The sequence below is a fragment of the Miniopterus natalensis genome, chromosome 18 (genome assembly GCF_054644295.1).
Source record: "Miniopterus natalensis isolate mMinNat1 chromosome 18, mMinNat1.hap1, whole genome shotgun sequence".
NCBI lineage: Eukaryota > Metazoa > Chordata > Mammalia > Chiroptera > Miniopteridae > Miniopterus > Miniopterus natalensis.
The window spans coordinates 41,056,786-41,076,804 of NC_142098.1; the positions used below are offsets into that span (position 1 = coordinate 41,056,786).

Here is a 20,019-nt window from a genome sequence, read left to right on the forward strand (position 1 = left end):
CTGGCGGGGGAGATAGAAGCTGAAGGGAAAGGAATGTTTGGGCTGAGCTGGCAGCCAAGGGTTTTACAGGCGCGAATCCACATGGATTCCGAAAGACCCCAAGGGGACAGGTCCAGATCAGCTCGGGTCCGCCTGCATTCCAGCCTGCGGCCTGGGGGACTGTAGGAAGGGAGGCAGAACAAATGCACTCGTTCAGCGAAGAGTACCCCCTGCTTCCGGTCAGGCCCCTTGCTGGTCGTCAGGGACATTCCAGTGGCAAAGACAGACCTGTCCGGGCTATCATAGAATACATGACTGCACCGGGCATGTGACGGGACCCCACCCAGCATCGGGGGCTTTCCAGTAGCAGTTGGGAAGGGATGGGCTCCAGGTAGGAGGACCTTCCGCTCTAAGACACAGCACGAGGAGTGGCCCTCTGGCTGAGGGGAAGGCCTTGGAGCAGTGGTTGTCATCAGGGGCCACGTGGCCACGTCTGGAGACAGCTGTCACAAGGTGTGTGCTGGGGGGGAGCCGGGCGGAGAGGGGCTGCTGTTGGCCTTTTTGACTGGAGGCCAGGGATGCCGCTGACCACCATGCAACGCACAGGACGCCCCCACAGCAAAGACTGATCAAGCCCAAATGTCGTCAATGTCATGGTCGAGAAAGCCTGTGTTGCATGACCCGCAGAAAAGTCAGTGTGGCTGGAATACCGGGGCCGGGCAGGGCCTGGGCATGGAAAGTCGGGAGGAGACTCGGTCCTGGTGCTCTGGGCAACCCCCCACTCTGCAGGGCCCGAATCCCCGCACAACCGCACCCGTGCACACGGCAAGAGGCCCGGAGCCGCGAGCACGTGTAACCTCGGCGGGCGGCAACCCCTGCGCTGGTTTCAGGCCCGGGAGAGGGAGCCCCAGGGCCCGGGCGTGAGGACCAGGCCACTAGTGCCCACGCCCCTGATGGGCGAGTCCTGCTCGGACCGCACCGCCGAGGAGGGTCTCTATCACAGACGAGAAGGAATCAGTGCTAATAAACGTGAACGTGCGATCCCGCATCCAGGCCCCGCTTTTCCCGGCCTTGGCTGACCCCCTCCACCGCCGCCGGGACCCTGTGGTCGGGCTCCGCGGAGAACTACAACTCCCAGGAGGCCTCGCGCCCTGGAAGCCCGGGAAGCGCCGCAACGGCCAGAGGCCAATGGGAGGGGCGGGGACGGGGCTTCGGCGCACGTGGCGTCATGACGCACGAACGGCGACGTAGGGGTTTGTGTGCGCGAGTGGCCGCTGGTAAAGGTTGGGTGCCTCGCGCCGGGGGCCGTTGGGAGGGCGTGCGCCCCCGCCCCCCTCCCCGGCCCCCACTCCTGCACCGCTGCCGCCGGAGCCCCACCTTCCCGTCGGCCCCCGCGGGAAGGCTCTGGGTCTCCGCTCGTTCCCCGGGTCGGGGCCGCAGGTGAGAGACCGGAGGGGTGGGGTGGGGGGAGGGACCGGAGGGCGGAGACGTTGAGGAAGCGGCGAGCGTGAAACCGGAAGGGGTGTCTTAAAGGAAAGGACACTGCTTCACCTCCGACTTTTATCGGCCGGACCGGCTCCGCCCTCTTAAAGGGCAAGAGGCTGCTTTTAGAGGGGCGGGGCAGGTCCAGCTGCATGCAGGAGCTTCCTGCTTTCACCCCCCCCCCCAAGAATAGATTATCTCTTCAGAGGCCAGTGATAGTGTCCCTGACATTTACGAAAAAGCTTATGAATCCAGGTGGCTTCAAAGGAGTCCCTAGTTTAGCTGAACAAAGGTGAAGATGGGGGTGCAGCGAGAGGGCCCTCTTAAAGGGGAAGTCGGGCCTGGTGGAAGGGTGTGCTCTTTATTGGATAAGATGGGTCCCGGCTTTTCCAGAGCAGGATGTTCTCTTGTTTAAGGCATGCCCGGCTTTCTGAAAGGCACGTGCAGCTTCCTGAGATAACTGTCTCTTAAAAGGACTTGCTTACATTTTAAAGGGGCTGCTCATCTCTTTAAAGGGAATTTTATGACCTGACCAAAGGGGACTCCCAGACTTCGTTCAGTCAAGATGCGTTTACTGAGTCCTCACTCTGTGCCAGGAGTTACTCCAGGCACTGGGATGCACCAGTGAATAAGATGCGGCTGGGATCTAGTGGTAGGGGCCAGGGATGCTGCTAAACACCCTGTAGCGCACAGTACAGCCCCCTGGACACTGGTCCAGCTCCAGATAGCCACAGTGCTGAGGTTGGGGAACCCTGATTACAAAGTGGGTTAGAAGGTGATAAGTGCTATGGAGAAAACCATTGAGACCTGATTGCCAGGTCTGAGATGGGAGGAGTGGGTATTGACAGTTTTGAGGGGCTTTGCTGCAAAGAAGTGGAGAGAAATGAGGCTGTAGCTAGAGGGGGAAAAGGGATGAAGGTTTTTTATGTTGTTTTTTTTTAAAAGATGGGAGACATAACTGGGTACACTGACGGAAGGAGTTGTCATGGGACGAGGGATATTGCTATAGGTGGGAATTAAGGGTCCATGGGCCCAGAGGCAAGCAGCCAGGAAGGGATAGTGCAGGTTTCTCAGCCTCAGCACCCCTGGCCTTTGGACCTCATCACTGCTGTGGGGCCCTGTCTTGTGCACTGTAGGGTGTGTAGCAGCAGCCCTGGCCTCCCCTCCCAACTAGATGCCAGGAGCATCTGCCCCTCCATTCGACAACCTCACAACCAGAATAGTCTCCAGGCATTGTTTGATGTCCCCTGGGCCAGGGGCACTATTGGGGGGGGTTGTCTCAGTTGCCCTCATGGAGAACCCTTGGTGCAGTGGTTGGAGCATGGTAACATTCTCTTCTGATTGCTTTTATTTTTTCAGTGCTGAGATCAATGGCAGGGTCAGGAGAGAGGTTTGAGGGGAAAAGAAACATGTAGGTATCAGCTAGAGGGGTGAATGGACCAGAGAAATTTGGACAAGCAGGGGGGCGGGTGGGGAGGAGCTCTGCAACCCATGGGCATGATTGCAAAGGGAGACCGAGGCCCAGCAGTTTCCGGTCACACACAGCCCTTAGGCTGGGGAAGGGGAAGTGATGGGGCAGAGGGCACAGAGCCAGCACGTCAGTGGATCGGGGATCTCGTGGAGTTTAGGGAATTTTGGTCAGGGTACCCAGAGGGAGTGGGCAAGCAGGGTGGGTGGTGGTAGAGAGTGGGAAGCTCACAGGCGCTGAACAATTACAGTGAAGGCGTTGAGGGTCCTGCAGTGGATGTGGGTGTAGAGGCGGAAGATGAGTTTTCAGGGAGAGGGGACAGGGGTCCGAAGCCAGGGAGCTGGAGAAAGCCTGGCCTTCTTCAAGGACACTGCCCATTTTCAGAGCATAGCCCTTCAGGTCAGGCCCAGCCCCCTCAGGCCTGCCCAGCCTTCCAGAGGAGATGGCTGACCTCCTAAGGCTGGTGACCCACTGGTCCCCAATATGCTGGAAGTTCAGCGCTTTAAGTCTTTTTTTTTTTTAATCTTTATTGTTGAAAGTATTACAAATGTTCCCTTTTTTCCTCCTTTGACCCCTTCACCCCGCTCATGCCCCCAGCACCTGAAGTCTTGCATCCTGGGGCAAACCTGGACCACTGGGGGCCCTAATCCTGAGGGAGGCTCCTGCAGTGAGTGGGGCTGGGGAGGTGCCCCTGCCTCTGAAGGGCAGTGCACAGGTTTGGGGTTGAGATGCCTCTGTGTGTGGGGGGGCGTCACCCTCACCTGACCCAGAATCCCCCCCCAGGTGTGATGGTCGGCTCCCACGCTGACATGGCGCCGGCCTCCACCGCCGAGGGCACCGGGGAGAAGCCGGGCCCAGAGGCCCCGGCCCCGGCCGCCCAGTACGAGTGTGGGGAATGCGGCAAGTCGTTCCGCTGGTCCTCCCGGCTCCTGCACCACCAGCGCACCCACACGGGCGAGCGGCCCTACAAGTGCCCCGACTGCCCCAAGGCCTTCAAGGGCTCCTCAGCCCTGCTCTATCACCAGCGGGGCCACACGGGGGAGCGGCCCTACCAGTGTCCTGACTGCCCCAAGGCCTTCAAGCGCTCGTCGCTGCTGCAGATCCACCGCAGCGTGCACACGGGCCTGCGGGCCTTCACCTGTGGCCAGTGCGGCCTGGCTTTCAAGTGGTCGTCACACTATCAGTACCACCTGCGCCAGCACACGGGCGAGCGGCCCTACCCGTGCCCAGACTGCCCCAAGGCCTTCAAGAACTCGTCCAGCCTGCGGCGCCACCGCCACGTGCACACCGGCGAGCGGCCCTACACCTGCAGCGTCTGCGGCAAGAGCTTCACCCAGAGCACCAACCTGCGGCAGCACCAGCGCGTGCACACGGGCGAGCGGCCCTTCCGCTGCCCGCTCTGCCCCAAGACCTTCACGCACTCCTCCAACCTGCTGCTGCACCAGCGCACCCACGGGGCCGCCCCCGCTGCCCCCGCGCCTCCGCCTCCGCAGGAGCCCAGCAAGGTCTTCACTGACACCTACCTGCAGCCGCACCTGCACTCCCCCAGCCCGCCGGCGCCCCCGCCGCCCGCGCCCCCGCCCGTGGTGCCCGAGCTCTTTCTGGCAGCAGCTGAGACCACGGTGGAGCTGGTATACCGCTGCGACGGCTGCGAGCTGGGCTTCGGCAGTGAGGAGCTGCTGCTGGAGCACCAGCCTTGCCCGGGGCCCGAAGCAGTGCCCGCGCCTCCAGGGACACCAAAGGCTGCCCCACCGGCTCCGGCCCCGCAGCCGCAGCCCCCTCCAGCCACCGCCACCCCCAGCTTCGCCTGCCTTCCCTGTGGGAAGTCCTTCCGGACGGTGGCTGGACTCTCGCGCCACCAGCACAGCCACGGGGCAGCCGGTGGGCAGGCGTTCCGCTGCGGCAGCTGCGATGGTGCCTTCCCGCAGCTGGCCAGCCTCCTGGCGCATCAGCAGTGCCACGTGGAGGAGGCGGCGGCCGGGCGCCCGCCCCCGCAGGCCGAGGCCGCAGAGGTCACCTGCCCGCAGGAGCCGCTGGCGCCCGTGGTACCAGCCCCGCAGCCACCTACGCCAGCGCCCGCGTCCACCTCCGCTGAGCGGCCCTACAAGTGCGCCGAGTGCGGCAAGGCCTTCAAGGGCTCGTCGGGGCTGCGCTACCACCTCCGGGACCACACGGGCGAGCGGCCCTACCAGTGCGGCGAGTGCGGCAAGGCCTTCAAGCGCTCGTCGCTGCTGGCCATCCACCAGCGCGTGCACACGGGCCTGCGGGCCTTCACCTGTGGCCAGTGCGGCCTGACCTTCAAGTGGTCCTCTCACTACCAGTACCACCTGCGGCTGCACACGGGCGAGCGGCCCTACGCCTGCGGGGAGTGCGGCAAGGCCTTCCGCAACACGTCGTGCCTGCGGCGCCACCGCCACGTGCACACCGGCGAGCGGCCACACGCCTGCAACGTCTGCGGCAAGAGCTTCGCGCAGACCTCCAACCTGCGGCAGCACCAGCGCGTGCACACGGGCGAGCGGCCCTTCCGCTGCCCGCTCTGCCCCAAGACCTTCACGCACTCCTCCAACCTGCTGCTGCACCAGCGCACCCACTCGGCAGAGCGCCCCTTCACCTGCCCCGTCTGCAGCCGCAGCTTCGTCATGGCCGCCTACCTGCAGAGGCACCTGAGGACGCATGCCCCGGCCACCCCCTCCGCCCCCGCTGCCGGCCCCCCAGCCCCTGCCCCTGCCCCGTTGGCTGCTGCTCCAGCCCCACCCGCCACCCAAGATGTCCACGTGCTCCCCCACCTCCAGGCTACACTCTCCCTAGAGGTGGCAGGGGGCCCGGCCCAGGCACCGCCCCTGGGCCCAGCAGCCCCCAACTCCCAGACGTTCCTCCTGGTGCAGACTGCCCAAGGCCTCCAGCTCATCCCCAGCAGCGTGCAGCCCCCTACGCCCCCGCCGCCCCCTGCACCCCCTAAGCTCATTCTGTTGCCCTCCTCCAGTACGGGGGGTGGGGGTGGCCGCGCAAGGCAGGGCCTGCGGGCAGTGGGGAAAGCTGGGCAGGGGCCTGGGGTGGTCTGGCTGCCCGGCCCTGGGGGACTGGGGGTGCAGGGAGCGGGCAGCGCCGGGGCTAACGGGGCAGGACAGAGCCTCATCCTTCTGCAGAATGTGGGTGGTGGGGAGGTGGGGCCGCCGGAAGTGAGTGGGGTCCAGCTTCAGCCCCTCAGGCCGGCCCCGGAAGTGACCACAGTCCAGCTTCAGCCAGCACAGGAAGTGACCACGGTCCAGCTCCAGCCCGCACAGGAAGTGACCACGGTCCAGCTCCAGCCCGCACAGGAGGTGACCACGGTCCAGCTCCAGCCTGTGGCAGGCCAGCTGTCTAATCCCAGTGGAGGAGCCGTGACCACTGAGGCCCCCAACCTGCTGGTGGTGCAGAGTGGGGCAGCCGAGGAGTTGCTGGCCGCCTCTGGCCCTGGGGAGCCGGGTGAGGGCGAGGCCGCCACTGGTGTGGTCCAGGACGTGCTCTTTGAGACTCTGCAGACAGAGGAGGGATTGCAGAGTGTCCTGGTGCTGAGTGGGGCAGATGGGGAGCAGACCCAACTGTGTGTGCAGGAGGTAGAGACCCTCCCCTCAGGGCTCGCGGAGCCACCGGCTCCAGGGCCTCAGGGACAGAAACTGCTGATCATCCGCAGTGCCCCTGCCACCGAGCTGCTGGAAAACAGCGGTGTGGGGAGCGGTGCCACCACACTGCAGCTGCTGGCCCCTCCGCCACCTAGCCCAGCCTCTGCCCCTGCCGGCATCCCCGCCGCTCCTGCCTCCCAGATGTTACAAGTGGTCCCCCCAGGAGCCGTGCCCGGGGGCTTGGCCTCGCAGGGCCTGCCCTCCATCCAGATTGTCCAGACTCTGCCCGCAGTCCAGCTGGTGCACACATTTTGAGTAGAACCACTGGTACCTCTTTCCATCCCCAACACAGACCTGACCCACTGTCCTCCTGGGCTGGGCTGGGGGCAGGGAGCTGCAGGCAGGGCTTGCTAATAAAGACCAGTCTCCTCTCCTGTGTTTTGTTTTACTGGGGGTGGGGGTGGGGGCGGTAATGTCATGGCCATTGCTGCCACTTGGGATTCTGGAGTCTTCCCAGGGGCCTTGCTTTGCATCTTGGGGCTGTTTACCCTTAAAAAGGGGATGCAGTGGTCACTAGAATGGGGAGGCGGTGGAATCTAGAATCCTGGTCTACCTCTCGTTCGCTGTTGGTCACCCCACACCTCCCCGCATCTGAAACGGGTGAGAGGAATGCTTGTCCCGGAGGGCACCGAGCACGGGTGGGTTGGGGCGGGTGACTTTGGGAGCGAGGGGGCTCACTATGGTGACGCAGCCCGTGGGGCTGGAGCGCGGGTACCAATGAGAATTGATCGGCTCCCGTCCCGGTCCCTGCCCCACGCTCAGGTTGCTTAGCAACCAGGAACCATAGGGAAGAGCGCGCGTGTCCCCTCCTCCGGCCGGTAAGTACCGTCCCCCGCCGTCGTCCTTCGGGTCCCCTTTCTCCATCGCTCCTTCTCCCCCTACACGTCCCCGCCGAGCCTCCGCGCCCAGCCTGAGCCCCTCCCCAGCTCACCCCCGCCCGCGCGCTTGGCAACAGTTGTCAAGGCCAAGTGCGGGTGCCGCCCCGCCCCCAACGTGCGCGAGTCTGACGTCACTTCCTCCGGCGACCCCCCTCGCGACCCGGCCCCCCTACACCTTGTCAAAGGATCAGGAGCCCCCGAGGGGTGTTGGCAGGTCCCTGCCCCGCGGCGGCTGTGGGAGAGGGGCGGGGGGCGCGGCCGGTGCCCTGGCAGGGGGACGTTGTCGACGACCCCTCAGGGCAGCCCGGAACCTGGGAGGGGGCCCCGTGTGCCAGGTGTTGGCGTCCACGCGGCTTTCAGGGTGGCCCGCTGAACATCACGGGGTGGGGGTGCAGGATCCCGGAGACGTTAGGAAGGTCGGTGGGCGGAGCGGGCAGCTCGGGGACCAGAGGTGCCCCCCTGATGCCGACCTGCTTGTTCTCACCAGGTGCACGCCTGCTCCCCTGGGGGCGCGGGGCCTGCCATGGCCCCCAGCCACCTGTCGGTGCGGGAGATGAGGGAAGATGAGAAGCCCCTGGTGCTGGAGATGCTGAAGGTGAGGGCTGCTGGGGGCACCCGAGAGCCCGGGGCGGGCCGCTTGGCCGGCTTCAGCCACTGCCTGGGCCGAGCCCGCGCCAGCCCCGGGCCTGCAGGGGCAGCTTCCCTTCCCCGCCAGTGCCTCTTCCTCCCCTCGAGGCCGGGGAGGTTTTCACACTGGGGGGCTGTGGGGGACCCTGCCTCCTACGGCACACTCTTCAGAGCAGAGGCGCAGGGGCCGGGGCCTGTCCTCCAAGCTCCTCTCTGGCTGTCCATAGCATGCCCACTTTCTGGCCTGGGGGCAGTCCCCCTTCCTCCTCCAGCCTCAGCCTTCCCTGGTGCCTCCTGCCTGTCCCTCTCCTGAACTGGGTGTCTCCAGAGCTCCGAATTCACTCTCACTCACTCGCAGCCCAGTGTGTCCTTGGTCTCTGCCTGTGCCTAGAGCAGAGGTGGCCCGGGCTCTGCCCATCCCTCTGCCACAGGCCCTGCGACATTGTCTTTCCCTCGCCTTTGGGAGTCCCCACCCTGAATCCCTCCTGGACAGGGCCTGCCCCCCCCCCCTAGTCCCAGGTGCCCATGGGGGCCCTGGTGTCATGGAAGGCCAGGTCCCCAGCTCTGACAACCCCTCCTACCCACAGGCTGGCGTGAAGGACACAGAGAACCGAGTAGCCCTCCACGCCCTGACGCGGCCGCCCACCCTGCTCCTCTTGGCGGCAGCCAGCAGCGGCCTGCGCTTTGTCCTGGCTTCCTTTGCGCTGGCCCTCCTCCTGCCTGTGTTCCTGGCCGTGTTGGTCATGAAGCTGGGCCTGCGGGCCCGGTGGGGCTCACTGCCTCCGCCGGGCGGCCTGGGGGGGCCCTGGGTGGCAGTGCGCAGCTCAGGGGACGTGTGCGGCGTCCTGGCCCTGGCTCTGGGCTCCAACACTGGGGATGGGGCCCGGGTCACCCGCCTGTCTGTCTCCCGCTGGCACCGTCGCCAAGGCGTGGGCAGGCGGCTGCTGGCCTTTGCGGAGTCCCGGACTCGCACCTGGGCAGGGGGCATAGGGGAGCCCCGAGCCCGCCTCGTGGTCCCAGTGGCTGTGGCAGCTTGGGGCCTGGCAGGGATGCTGGAAGGCTGTGGCTACCAGGCCGAGGGGAGCTGGGGCTGCATGGGCTACACGCTGGTGAGGGAGTTCAGCAAGGACCTGTGACTCCAACCTGAGCACCTACTGTGTACATGATCACCTACTGTGTATAGGCACATTCACATCCTCCCTGTGCAATTCCCCAGCTCACTTAAGGCCCAGGAACTCAGGCCTGCAGAGGGCAAGAGGCCCCATGCAGTTTGAGGTCTGTGTGGAGTGTGTGAACTCAGAAGTGGGCCTGTCCAGCCTCCTGCCTCAGTCTGTCTGCACTGAGAAACCTCTTCTGCCTGCCTCTCTCTCTGCCGGCCTGGGTGAGATGCGGGCTGGAGGAGAAGAGGCTGAGCAAGTTTGACCCCCAAGGATTAGGACTTGGGGCAGGAGCACCCCAAATAGGGATGAGGCCCCTGTGGATGGGGTGGGGTTTGATGCCTGTGCTTGAAGGGGATGAGCCGAGCCTCGGCAGGGGAGCTTTGTCTCCTACAGAGCCCAGGCGTCGAGGTGGGGGGAGCACGGGGTTGCCCAGCGCCCGCCCCAGGAAGGTGGGAGCTGAGAGGGGCGGCCAGACCCGTCTGGTTTTTACACCCGATTGTTAATAAAAGCCTGGAACTGCTCTGCGCCCGGCTCCCTCTCTGATGCCTTTTCCAGTCTGTCTCCAAACCCCCTCTGTCTGGCTCCTCCTTTCCCTGAGTTGACATTAATTGTCGGTGGGGGTGCTGGCCTGGGAGAAGGGGAGGTGATGAGCTCACAGCAGCCCCGCTCCTAGCCAGCCGGCTGACTCACGCTCCCCATTACAGAAGTTTTCCGCCTCCCAGCTGCCTGGCGCAGTGTGTGTGTGTGAGTGTGCAGTTGCCTTCCCGCCCAGGCCTCGACCTTTGGTCTGCCCATCCACCACCCCAGCTCCCTGGGGATTGGGGGGACATATATGTTCAATCCCTTCTCCCTACGATGGGGGGCTGTGCATCTAACTCCAGCCCAGGGAATGGAGAGAGGGATTTCTCCGTCTCCCAACCCAGGAAGTCCTTCCTGGTGTCTGGCTGGAAGTCCTCTTGCTGTTGAACCGTGATCCCCAAGCCCAGCAACCCCTGTGAATCCAGCCTCCAGACCCTCCGCTCTGGTCCCACCACGCTTCCCTGGCTGGGCGCAGGCAGATGGGTGGGCGCCCTGCCCACGCTGCTTCCACGTGCAGCTGCCAGTCCCTTCCCTGCAGCCTGCCGTCCCCTAAACATCTCCACGCCCGCCCGGCAAGCCTGGCCGCTCTGTGTGGGTGTTTGCAGTTGGACACCTTCCCTCCCACCCGCAACCCCCCTCCTCTCCAGGCCTCCACCGCTGGCCAGCCCCCTCCCCGCCCCCCCTCCTGTCCCCTGCTGCCTCCCCAGCAGCCTCTCTTGCTCCTGGCAAAGCGTCCAGCTCCTGCCTGCTCCTCCCGGGTCCAGGGCGCCTCAGCAGGCGCGTCCCCCCTCCCTCCCTCCGGTGGCTGCTGCCTTCCCCCCTCTCCTGCTCCTATCCCCTCTCACCCCACGCCTGCCCCGGACTCTGCAAGCATGAGGGTCTTGGCCTGCCTCCTCGGTGAGTGACCCCTTCTCCTTGGGGACTCAGGGGCCTGGGCCCCACCCTCTGACCGGAGCTCATGCACTTGAGGAACTCAGACTTCCGGGGTGATTCCTGGTGCTTGGGGATAGAGGACATGTCCCTTCCCTGCCTGACCCCCCAGGGACCCAGCCTTCCGCACCATCTGAAGTGCCCTGGGGACCTGCCCCCCCACCAGCCCTGACCCTTGTGGGGTTTACCCACCATTTGACCTTTAGCCAGGCTCTGGGGAGCACAAAGGCTTGCCCACAGCCCTGACCTGGGCATCTGGGCCCCTCCCGTGGCCCAGAGTGCTGTGCGGGAGGTGTTGGTTCCGAGGTGTGAGGATTTGTGCATGTGTATATAAGCGTGTGTGTGTGTTGAGGGTTTGTGTCTGTATATGAAGGGTGTGTGTGTGTGTGTGTGTGTGTCGGGGTTTTCAAGACTAGGGGCCTGTGCTGGAGAGAGGACCCCTGGGCCTGCCCCTCACTGTGTCCCACCCTCCAACCTCCCTTCCAGTGGCTCTGATGGGGATCCAGGCTGTTGGTAAGTGGCCCTGAACACTCCTCTGTTTGGCCTTGCCCAGCTCTGAGCCCACTCCATTCCTGGCCTCGCCCTCCCCGGGGACCCTGGTCACCCCCCATATGCCTGTGACCTCAGGCATCTTGCTCCTCAGAACTACCTGGGGGACTGGCCACCAGCATACAGCAGGAACCAGGGTCTCTCACCACTGCTCTCCTAGGCACCCAGGATTGGGGCCCCCACCAGCGGCCAGGGTGCTGGTCTCCCAGTGCCACCCTGTAGGACAGCCCCTGGCCCCAGGGCCTCCGGGATGTCACAGCCTTTCCTCCGTCCCCCCAGAGCGGCTGCGTCTGGCTGATGGCCCCCATGGGTGTGCGGGCCGGCTGGAGGTGTGGCACGGCGGGCGCTGGGGGACAGTGTGTGATGACGGCTGGGACCTGCGAGACGCCGCGGTGGCCTGCCGGGAGCTGGGCTGTGGGGGGGCGCTGGCCGCCCCCGGAGGCGCCTTCTTCGGGGAGGGCTCAGGGCCCGTGTGGCTGAGTGAGCTGGCCTGCAGGGGCGGCGAGGGGCAGCTGGGCCTGTGTCCCCACCGTGGGTGGAAGGCCCACGTCTGCTCCCACGAGGAAGATGCAGGTGTCGTCTGTGCAGGTGAGGACCCCAAGTCCTCAGCCCGGTCACTCTGAGGGTCCAGGGGTCTCCCTCCAACTTACCACTGCCCAGGGGTCCTGCCCGGCCTCGAGGGGCCCACCCTCTACAGTTCCCCTGCTCTCTGCAGGTCAGCGTGTGGCCAACTCGAGGGACACAGACGGTTCACCTTCATTTCTGGATGGGGACTCCTGGCCGGGGCTGGCTGGGGAGCTGAGCCCCAGTTCTGAGGAGCCCCCTGTCACGCATGGTGAGCCCACCCACCTGCTCCCTCTTCTACTCAGCCAGGGGACAGGGGCCTTCCTCTCAGATGGCCCAGGGGATAGACAGATGCCCGGCTACTTCCCAACCCCAAAGGCCCCCATCTCAGCTCCCCAGACAGGAGGAGAGATGAGGGGCTCCTGACCCCCCTCCCTGCTGTCTCCACTCCCAGCCCCTCGGCCAGCCGGGACCCCCCAGAGCAGCTCCCGGAAAAAGAGTCCCCGGCCGCCCAAGCAGGTCAAGTCCACCAGGGCCCCTTCACTAATGGCTGGAGCCCCCCGCCAGGGTAAGTCCCCTCCGAGGATCTGGATGGGGGGACCCTTGTCTAGTCTGGACCACCCCGTGCCCCAGGTGTCCTCCTGTTACCCTGTGGCCCTCCCACCCTGGCCTGTGTGGCTCAGTTGGTTGGGTATCATCTGGTGAACCCAGAGGTTGCCAGTTGGATTCCTGGTCAGGACACATGCGCGGGATGCGGGCTCGATCCCCAGCAGGGCGCGTGCAGGAGGCAGCCGATCAATGACTCTCTCATCATTGATGTTTCTCTCTCTCTCCCTCTTCCTTCCTCTCTCTGAAATCAATAAAGACATATTTTTAAAAAATTAAAAACAAAAACTTAGGGCCCTTGGGAATGAGTCATTCCCGTCCCCTACCCTGCCCGGTCAGGGACCCAGGAGTCTGCTCCCCGCACCCAGGCCCCTGCCCCACTCAGATCCTCGCCCTTCCCTTGGTGGCCCGGCCGCCCAGCGGGTCTCGGGCCAGCGCCCTCTTGGGGGGGGGGGGGGTTGAATCCCCAGCTGCCTCACGCAGGCCCGTCTTCTCCCCAGAGCGGCTGCGCCTGGCCTCGGGCCCCCACGGGTGCGCCGGCCGGCTGGAGGTGTGGCACGGCGGGCGCTGGGGGACCGTGTGCGACGACGGCTGGGACCTGCGAGACGCCGCGGTGGCCTGCCGGGAGCTGGGCTGCGGGGGGGCGCTGGCCGCTCCCGGAGGCGCCAGATTCGGCCCAGGCTCGGGGCCCGTGTGGATGGACGACGTGGGGTGCGGAGGCGGAGAGCAGGCCCTGCGGGACTGTCCGCGCAGCCCCTGGGGCCGGAGCAACTGTGACCACGGGGAGGACGCGGGGCTGGTCTGCACAGGTGCGCCCCCCGCCTGGAGCCGGGTCTGTCCCCGCACAGCCCACGGCCCGGCCCGCGCGTCTCCTCTGCGCGGCTGCAGCTGTGCGCGCGGGGCGGACGGAGGCCAGCGGGCCGGGCCGGGGCGGGGCGGGGCCCGCTGGACGACCCTCCACGTGCCAGGGGGGGCGGCACGTGCGCCCAGAAGCAGGGCCCTCCCGTCCAGCCCCACCTCGGGCGCGAGGCCTCACGGTCCCGTCCCTCTGTTCTCTCCCCCGCCCAGGCCCGGCCCCCCGGCTGCGCCTGGCCGATGGTCCCCACGGGTGCGCGGGCCGCCTGGAGGTGTGGCACGGCGGGCGCTGGGGGTCGGTGTGCGACGACGCCTGGGACCTGCGAGACGCCGCGGTGGCCTGCGGGGAGCTGGGCTGCGGGGCCGCGCTGGCCGCCCCCGGAGGCGCCTTCTTTGGGGAGGGTACTGGCCCCATCCTCCTGGACGATCTTCGGTGTCGGGGGAATGAGACGGCCCTGCGGTTCTGCCCGTCGAGGCCCTGGGGCCAGCACGACTGCCATCACCGGGAGGACGCCGGGGCTGTGTGTGACGGTGAGGGGCTCGGGGAGGGGTCGGGCGGCAGGCTGGTGCGGCCCCTCAGCATCCCATGCGCCCCCCCCCCCCCCCCCGTTCAGGCTGCCCACCTGCCCCCTCTTATCCGTGACACCTCCCCCCACATCAGCGGCCTGGGGCGGGGGGGGGCGGGAGTCCTGGGCGGCACCGGGTGGGTGGTGACCACCCCCTCCGTCCCCGCCCCCCAGGTATGCCTCTGGCCTACGTCCCTCCCACGGCCCCCGCCGCGGGCGGCCACAGCTCCGGGTCCAGGACCGCGGCGTCCAGGGCCCCGCCCCCCACGGCGCGCCCGGCCTCGAGGACCGCGGGCCTCTCGCCTCCGCCTGCCTCCGGGGCTGCCCCGTGGGAGCCTGGGCCGGAGGCCGGTGAGTCCATTCTGCTCCCCAAAACCAGGCCTTAGCTTCCGTTTGCCCCCCTGACCGAGCCCAGCGCCCTTCCCCTCTGCCCGGAGGCTGTCTCGGGAGGGCAGGTAGGGGGCCCCGTCCAAGGCCCCGCGGTCCCCGTCCTGCAACGCGCGGCGCTTTGCGGTCCTTTCCGAAGCCCGCCGGCCCTCGCGGGTCAGGAGGGCCCTGCAGCCCGGGCCGCGCCTCGCAGTCTGGGCGGTACCGTCGTCGTCGCTGCAAAGCGTTTGGAACGACTGGGGGGGGGATGCACAGAGCGCCCCAGGCTGCCTCCTCGCGCCCCCGCCGGGTCCAACCAGCCGTCCCGGGCGCGCTCCCGCCCTGGCCACCGGCCGGGCTGGGCTCGGTGGTCGCGGGCGGCCAGGCCAGCGCCCAGGAGACTGTCCTCGCAGGGACGGCGGCCTCTCGGGTCCCAAGAGGGCGGGCGCTTCCGGTCTCCAGCTGTTACGACGAGGCCACAGCTGGAACGTGGGAAAGCAGGACTCGAGCGAAGTCAGCTTGTTCCAGAGCCCACAGTCTTTGATTTTTTTTTTTTTTTTTTTTTGGTGGTAAAATATACACAACACAAAGGTGACTGTTTTAAACCCCTCCCCCCCTTTTTTTGGTTTGGTTTTTGTTTTAACCATTTTTAAGTGTATAGTTCAATGGTCTTGCTACATTCAGAACGCGGTGCAGCCATCACCACAACCATCTCCAGAAACCCCACCCCGTTAAACACTCACTCCTCATTCCCGCCCCGGCACCCACCCTTGTGCTTTCTGCCTCTGTGGATATGATGACACCAGGGACCTTGTGTAAGTGGAATCATGCAGTACTTGTCCTTTTGTGACTGGCTTATTTCATTTAGTATAATATCCTCAAGGTGCATCCCTGTTGTGGCAGGTGGTGTAATTCTCTTCCTTTTTAATGGCTGCATAATATTCCATCGCACAGATGGACCATGTTTTGAGTGTCCATTTATCCGTGGATGGGATTTTAGGACGTTTCTAGCCTTTGGCTTTGTGAACAGTGCTGCTGTGAACCTTTGGGTACCAGGGTCTATTTGAAAACCATTTCACCCTATTTTGGGCAGGTCCCTAGGAGTGGAATTTCTGGGCCACATGGTAATTCTATGTTCAGCTTTCCAAGGGACCACTGCACTGTGCCTGGCTCTTTATCACCCCCCCCCCCAAAATGGCACAGCATGGGCCTCAGTAAATCCTTGCTGCCAGGAAGGAAGGACAGGTAGAGGGGAGATAGAAGAGGGCTCAGAGAGCAGAGGCACCCTCAACTCTAATTTTTTTGGTCTCTGTCACCCCAGGGTCCCCCCAACTGCGGCTGGTGGCCGGACCTAGCAGATGCTCAGGCCGGCTGGAGGTGTGGCATGCCGGGCGCTGGGGGACGGTGTGTGATGACAGCTGGGACCTGCGGGACTCGGCTGTGGTCTGCCGGGAACTGGGCTGCGGGGGAGCTCGGCAGCTGGACCCCTCTGCGGGCCGCTTTGGCTGGGGTGCTGGCCCCATCTGGCTGGACGATGTGCAGTGTGCAGGGACTGAGACGTCGCTCTTTGATTGCCCTGCCACTCCCTGGGGGAAGCACAACTGTGCCCACAATGAGGATGTTGGCGTCACCTGCACTGGTAAGGAACCCTAGCCATCCATTGGCTCCAGGAGGGCTTCCTGGAGGAGAGAGCAGGAACTAACATCCACACTAATGTCGATTGAGCACCTGCTTCCTGAGCCCCTGCCCTGGGTTGGGTGTTTTCACACATGTGACTGCATTCACACCTCACAATAAGTCCAGAGTGGGGGATGTTATGTCTCTTTTACTGATGAAGACTCTGAGGCACAGAGAGGTTGAGTAACTTGTCCAAGGTTACACAGCAACTAAGGATTCTTCTTCCCCCCCCTCCCCCCAAGAATCAGGGGAGTCTTTCACACACAGGGGAGCTTTGTCATCCCCAAGATGAGAGGAAGGAGGCATAGGGACACCAGGACATGGAGAGAAGCCAGAGTGAAGGCCCGCGGCAGGAAACTCAGGCCTCCCGTTGTCGTGTGCTTGCCAACATTTATTGAGTGCCAGACACTGAGCTGGGTCCCCAGAACGCAGTGAGCACGGCCTGGCCTTTGAGAAGCTCACAGCTCACAAGGGAAAAGATGCACCAACAAATTACGCAAACCCGTGGGGCATGGTGGGATTTGGGAGGTCCCCAGGACCATCTGCAGCTTCCACAATTTTTTGGAAGGACTTACAAAAATCAGACATACCATGATACTCAGGGTCGTGGTCAATTGTGGCAAAAGGACAGACTAACATCAGCAAAGGGAGGAGGCAAGTGGGGCAGGATCCAGGAGTCACCCATTCTGCCTGGAGCTGAGGCCCTCTCCCTGTCCTCCTGAGGGCCACAGGAGCCACAGAGGGTTTTAGGCTGTGCAGTGACCTGTCAGACCTGGTAGCACTTTCATGGTTGGTGAGAGCTGGCCGGGGAGGAAGGGCAGCCCATCAGAAAGTACAGGAAGTTAGGCTGTGGCTGGGGAGGTGGAGGGGACCGGCGGGGTGTGAAAGGCAAAGGGAGTCAGTCACATCAGGATTGGAGGGCCCAGGAGACGGGGCAGTGTCGGCCTCAGCTGGCCACAGGTGCCCAGGGTCAGGCACGGTGCCAGGCTCATAGGAGATGCTCAATAAATATTTGTGACAAGAATGAATGAATGGATGATGGGAGCCTGGTGACTCACTGGGGAGGGGGAGATGAGAGAAAGGGAGGGGCGTGGACGGATGACCTTCACACCATGGGGTCTGCCACCATCCCTGTCTCCCCTTCTACCTTCCAGGTACCCCCGGCCTGGACTCCATCTCAGACCCCTTCAGCTGGAGCTGGATCCCTGGCCTGGGCAGAGACCCAGATGCTTGGCTCCCCGGGGAGCTGGCCACCAAGCCCTCTGCAGGGCTGACCCCTGGTGTTCCTGAGAAAACCACCAAGGCCCCCGGGAAAATACCCAAGAGCACCAAGAAGTGGGTGACCAAGCATGCTAAGAGGCCGACCACTCAGGCCCCTGTGACGCCGACCACTCAACACTCCAGGGTCCTGGGCACACGGGCTCCCCCAGAACTGACCTCCCGGACCACCACAGCCCTGGCCACGGAGGCCCCCCACACGCTGACCTCTCACACCACAGTGCTGACCCCCCGACCCCCCTGGGAACAAACCTCTAAGACTGTGACAATGTCGAGCACTCAGGATGCCCGAGAGATGACCACAGAGGCTGCCGCCAATCGAATTCCTCCTTCCTCTGTGGCACCATCAGCTGAGATCCCAGTGGAAGGTTCTCCAGAGTCATCCAAAGACCCAGCCCCCTCCCCCACTGGGGGCGCCCCTGGGGGGTCAGGTGAGTGGAGGGCACGTGAAGGGGCGAGGCTGACCCCGGTGACCCCTCCTGACCGGGACCTCCCACTGCAGGCCCCTTCCGGGTTCGTCTGGCTGATGGGCCCAACCGATGTGCTGGCCGGCTGGAGGTGTGGCACGCTGGACGCTGGGGGACAGTGTGTGATGACAACTGGGACCTGCGGGACAGCACCGTAGCCTGCTGGGAGCTGGGCTGTGGACGGGTCCGGCCCCGCGTGGGCAAAACCCACTATGGCCCTGGGACTGGGCCCATCTGGCTGGATGATGTGGGCTGCAAAGGGACTGAGACGTCGCTGAGTGACTGCCCTTCTGGGGCGTGGGGACAGCACAACTGTGACCACGAGGAGGACGTGGTGCTGACCTGCACTGGTACTAGGGACAGCAGGGTGTGGGGCAGTCAGGGGGCCATGGGGTCGGGGGACCCAGAGTCACTGTAGGAGACTCTGCAAGGGGAGTTTGGAGCAGCACTGGGGACCTCTGGGCCGGACAGGGCCCAGACCATCCTGATTTCTCCCAAGGCCGTGCCAACGAGGAGGACTATCCTGCCTGGACCTGGGACCCCACCTCGGGGGAGGACCTGGCCCAGGGGACCACTGCTGCGGAGGCACCTGGACACACTGTCCCCTGGGGCAGCACCCAGAGCCCTGGAGTCCCCTCCCCCGCAACGAGGCACCTTCCGGGCCCAGGTGAGGAGCAGGGCCAGGTGGGACAGGGCCGGCATGCACCCCCTGCAGGGTTCTCTGCTCCAGGGGCCCTAAAACCCTTCCCTCCTCTGGCTGCGCCAGAACACTCCTCCAGAGCCTAGACGAGGAGACCCGTGTGTCTCCGAGAACGGGCTGAGCCCAGCCCCAGCCCACGCCCCCCCACTAACCTACCCCAGCCTCTGGGGTTCTGCTGTGCCCCAGGCCTGCGCCTCTCGATCCAGAGCCAGCCCCACGGCCAAGGTCACCCTGTCACCACATGGCATCCCAACCCTGGCTCCCTCAGACCCCTTCTCCAAGAGGATGCTCTAGACTGAGTGGGGCTGCGGCTCAGAGGTGGGGTGGGGATACCTGGATGGAGGGCTCTGTCCCCAGCCTGACCCCTCCCTCTGGCCAGCAGGGTCCCCTCTGGCTGTCTGTCTCCTTCCATTTCTGCTGCTGCACCAGGGCCTTCACCTGCCTCGACCCTCTGTCCGGCGCCACCCTCCCTCTCGCCCTTCTCCAAGCTTCTAGCCCACTTTGCCCCCTGTGACCCCACGCTCGCTGACTCCCTCCCTGGTTTCTGGGGATCCTCAGGGACCTGCCCCCTCGGGACGACCACACCCCTCGTTTCCTTTCCCGCCTTTCGCACCAGCTGGGCGCCTGCCCTGGGCAGGGGGCGGAGGGTGGAGAGATGGTAGGAGCAGGCGGCCGTGGGCCCCACGCCCTGTACCGTCACCCGCAGGCTGATTGGCCGGCAGGCCCACGCCCGCGGCCATAAAAGCCGGGCGGTCGGTGCTGTGGTCCCCCAGGGCGGCTGGGGGTGTCAGGGGCTGTGGTCGCATTGGGGAGAGGCCCTGGAGGCTCTGAGATTTGTCTGGGGGCTGGGGGCCCGAGTTGTGAGCGCTTTTCCCGCCAGTTTCTAGGCGACGCTCCTCGGGGCAGTGTAGCCAGGGTCCCAGAGCCCTTGTTCTCAGCCTGCGGGCGCTGCCTCCCTGTCCCATAGCGCCCCCTGGTGGCGGAGGCGGTCAGGGGCTGGGCGTGTGCAGCCGAGCGGGGGGCCGGGTCCCGCGCTGCCAAGTCCCCCCCTGGAAGGGAAAAGGCTGTGCTTGGGGACGGATCCGCGCAGATTACACACCGCGCGGGGGCAGTCTCAGGGCAGTCCCGTGTACGAGCTCAGTAACGGGAAGTCTTGGAGGGCGGGCGGGGGTGGTGAGTGGGACAAACAGCAAACATGAATTCCTATGCTCACCAGCAAGGTGACCTTGAAAACTGTGACTGCCTCTTTGAACCTCAGTTTCTTCCTCTGAAAGGAACAACAGCAGCAGCTCCAGGGGCCTGTGGGGAGTGGAGGAGAGCTCGCTCAGTCCGCTAGGCTCGCGCGGCTCAACGCCGCGGCTGCCGGACGCAGCTCCAGGTGTTAAGCCCAGGCTTCAGGCTGGGAAACAAGGAGGCCTAGAGAAGTTAAACTTGAACTCAGGAGCCAGGCTCCAGATCCATTCTAAACGATTTCACACACATTTTGCTCGTTGCATTGGGAAAGATTACCCAATTACTAACGTACTTACATGAGTTCTGCAGTCTGACTCCCTGGGGTTCAGCTGTGGCTCCACCGGAATTAGAACTAGCTGGGTGACCCCAAGCCAGTGAGCAAAATGTGTGTGA

General features: G+C 64.7%; 3 protein-coding genes across 3 annotated transcripts in view; all 3 read left to right on the forward strand.

Annotated features, from left to right (window-relative positions):
• Nucleotides 1-1,364: 1,364 nt before the first annotated feature.
• On the forward strand, nt 1,365-7,429 carry ZNF628 (zinc finger protein 628). Its single transcript, XM_087827347.1, has 2 exons — nt 1,365-1,419; nt 3,713-7,429. The coding sequence occupies exon 2, from the start codon at nt 3,718-3,720 to the stop codon at nt 6,844-6,846; it is 3,129 nt and encodes a 1,042-aa protein (XP_087683473.1). The 5' UTR covers nt 1,365-1,419; nt 3,713-3,717; the 3' UTR covers nt 6,847-7,429.
• A 451-nt stretch (nt 7,430-7,880) lies between these two features.
• Nucleotides 7,881-9,799, forward strand: NAT14 (N-acetyltransferase 14 (putative)). The gene is made up of 2 exons (XM_016218348.2): nt 7,881-8,064; nt 8,684-9,799. Exons 1-2 carry the CDS (start codon nt 7,993-7,995, stop codon nt 9,230-9,232), a joined length of 621 nt encoding a protein of 206 aa, XP_016073834.2. The 5' UTR covers nt 7,881-7,992; the 3' UTR covers nt 9,233-9,799.
• Nucleotides 9,800-10,629: 830 nt separating this feature from the next.
• Nucleotides 10,630-20,019, forward strand: part of SSC5D (scavenger receptor cysteine rich family member with 5 domains) — a 15,997-nt gene continuing 6,607 nt past the window's right edge. Inside the window, exons 1-11 of the mRNA XM_087826948.1 lie at nt 10,630-10,732; nt 11,252-11,902; nt 12,030-12,149; nt 12,333-12,446; nt 12,985-13,293; nt 13,553-13,870; nt 14,080-14,256; nt 15,593-15,910; nt 17,103-17,657; nt 17,729-18,043; nt 18,193-18,360. Of these exons, the coding sequence (XP_087683074.1) occupies nt 11,377-11,902; nt 12,030-12,149; nt 12,333-12,446; nt 12,985-13,293; nt 13,553-13,870; nt 14,080-14,256; nt 15,593-15,910; nt 17,103-17,657; nt 17,729-18,043; nt 18,193-18,360 (2,920 nt within the window). The 5' untranslated portion in view covers nt 10,630-10,732; nt 11,252-11,376. The remainder of the gene's footprint in view (nt 10,733-11,251; nt 11,903-12,029; nt 12,150-12,332; nt 12,447-12,984; nt 13,294-13,552; nt 13,871-14,079; nt 14,257-15,592; nt 15,911-17,102; nt 17,658-17,728; nt 18,044-18,192; nt 18,361-20,019) is intronic.

Bases quoted from the DNA above. Each gene is read 5' to 3' on its own strand.
- ZNF628 (XM_087827347.1), top strand. From the start codon at position 3,718: ATGGTCGGCTCCCACGCTGACATGGCGCCGGCCTCCACCGCCGAGGGC.
- NAT14 (XM_016218348.2), top strand. From the start codon at position 7,993: ATGGCCCCCAGCCACCTGTCGGTGCGGGAGATGAGGGAAGATGAGAAG. The intron at 8,065-8,683 runs GTGAGGGCTGCT...TCCTACCCACAG, and splicing joins TGGTGCTGGAGATGCTGAAG to GCTGGCGTGAAGGACACAGA.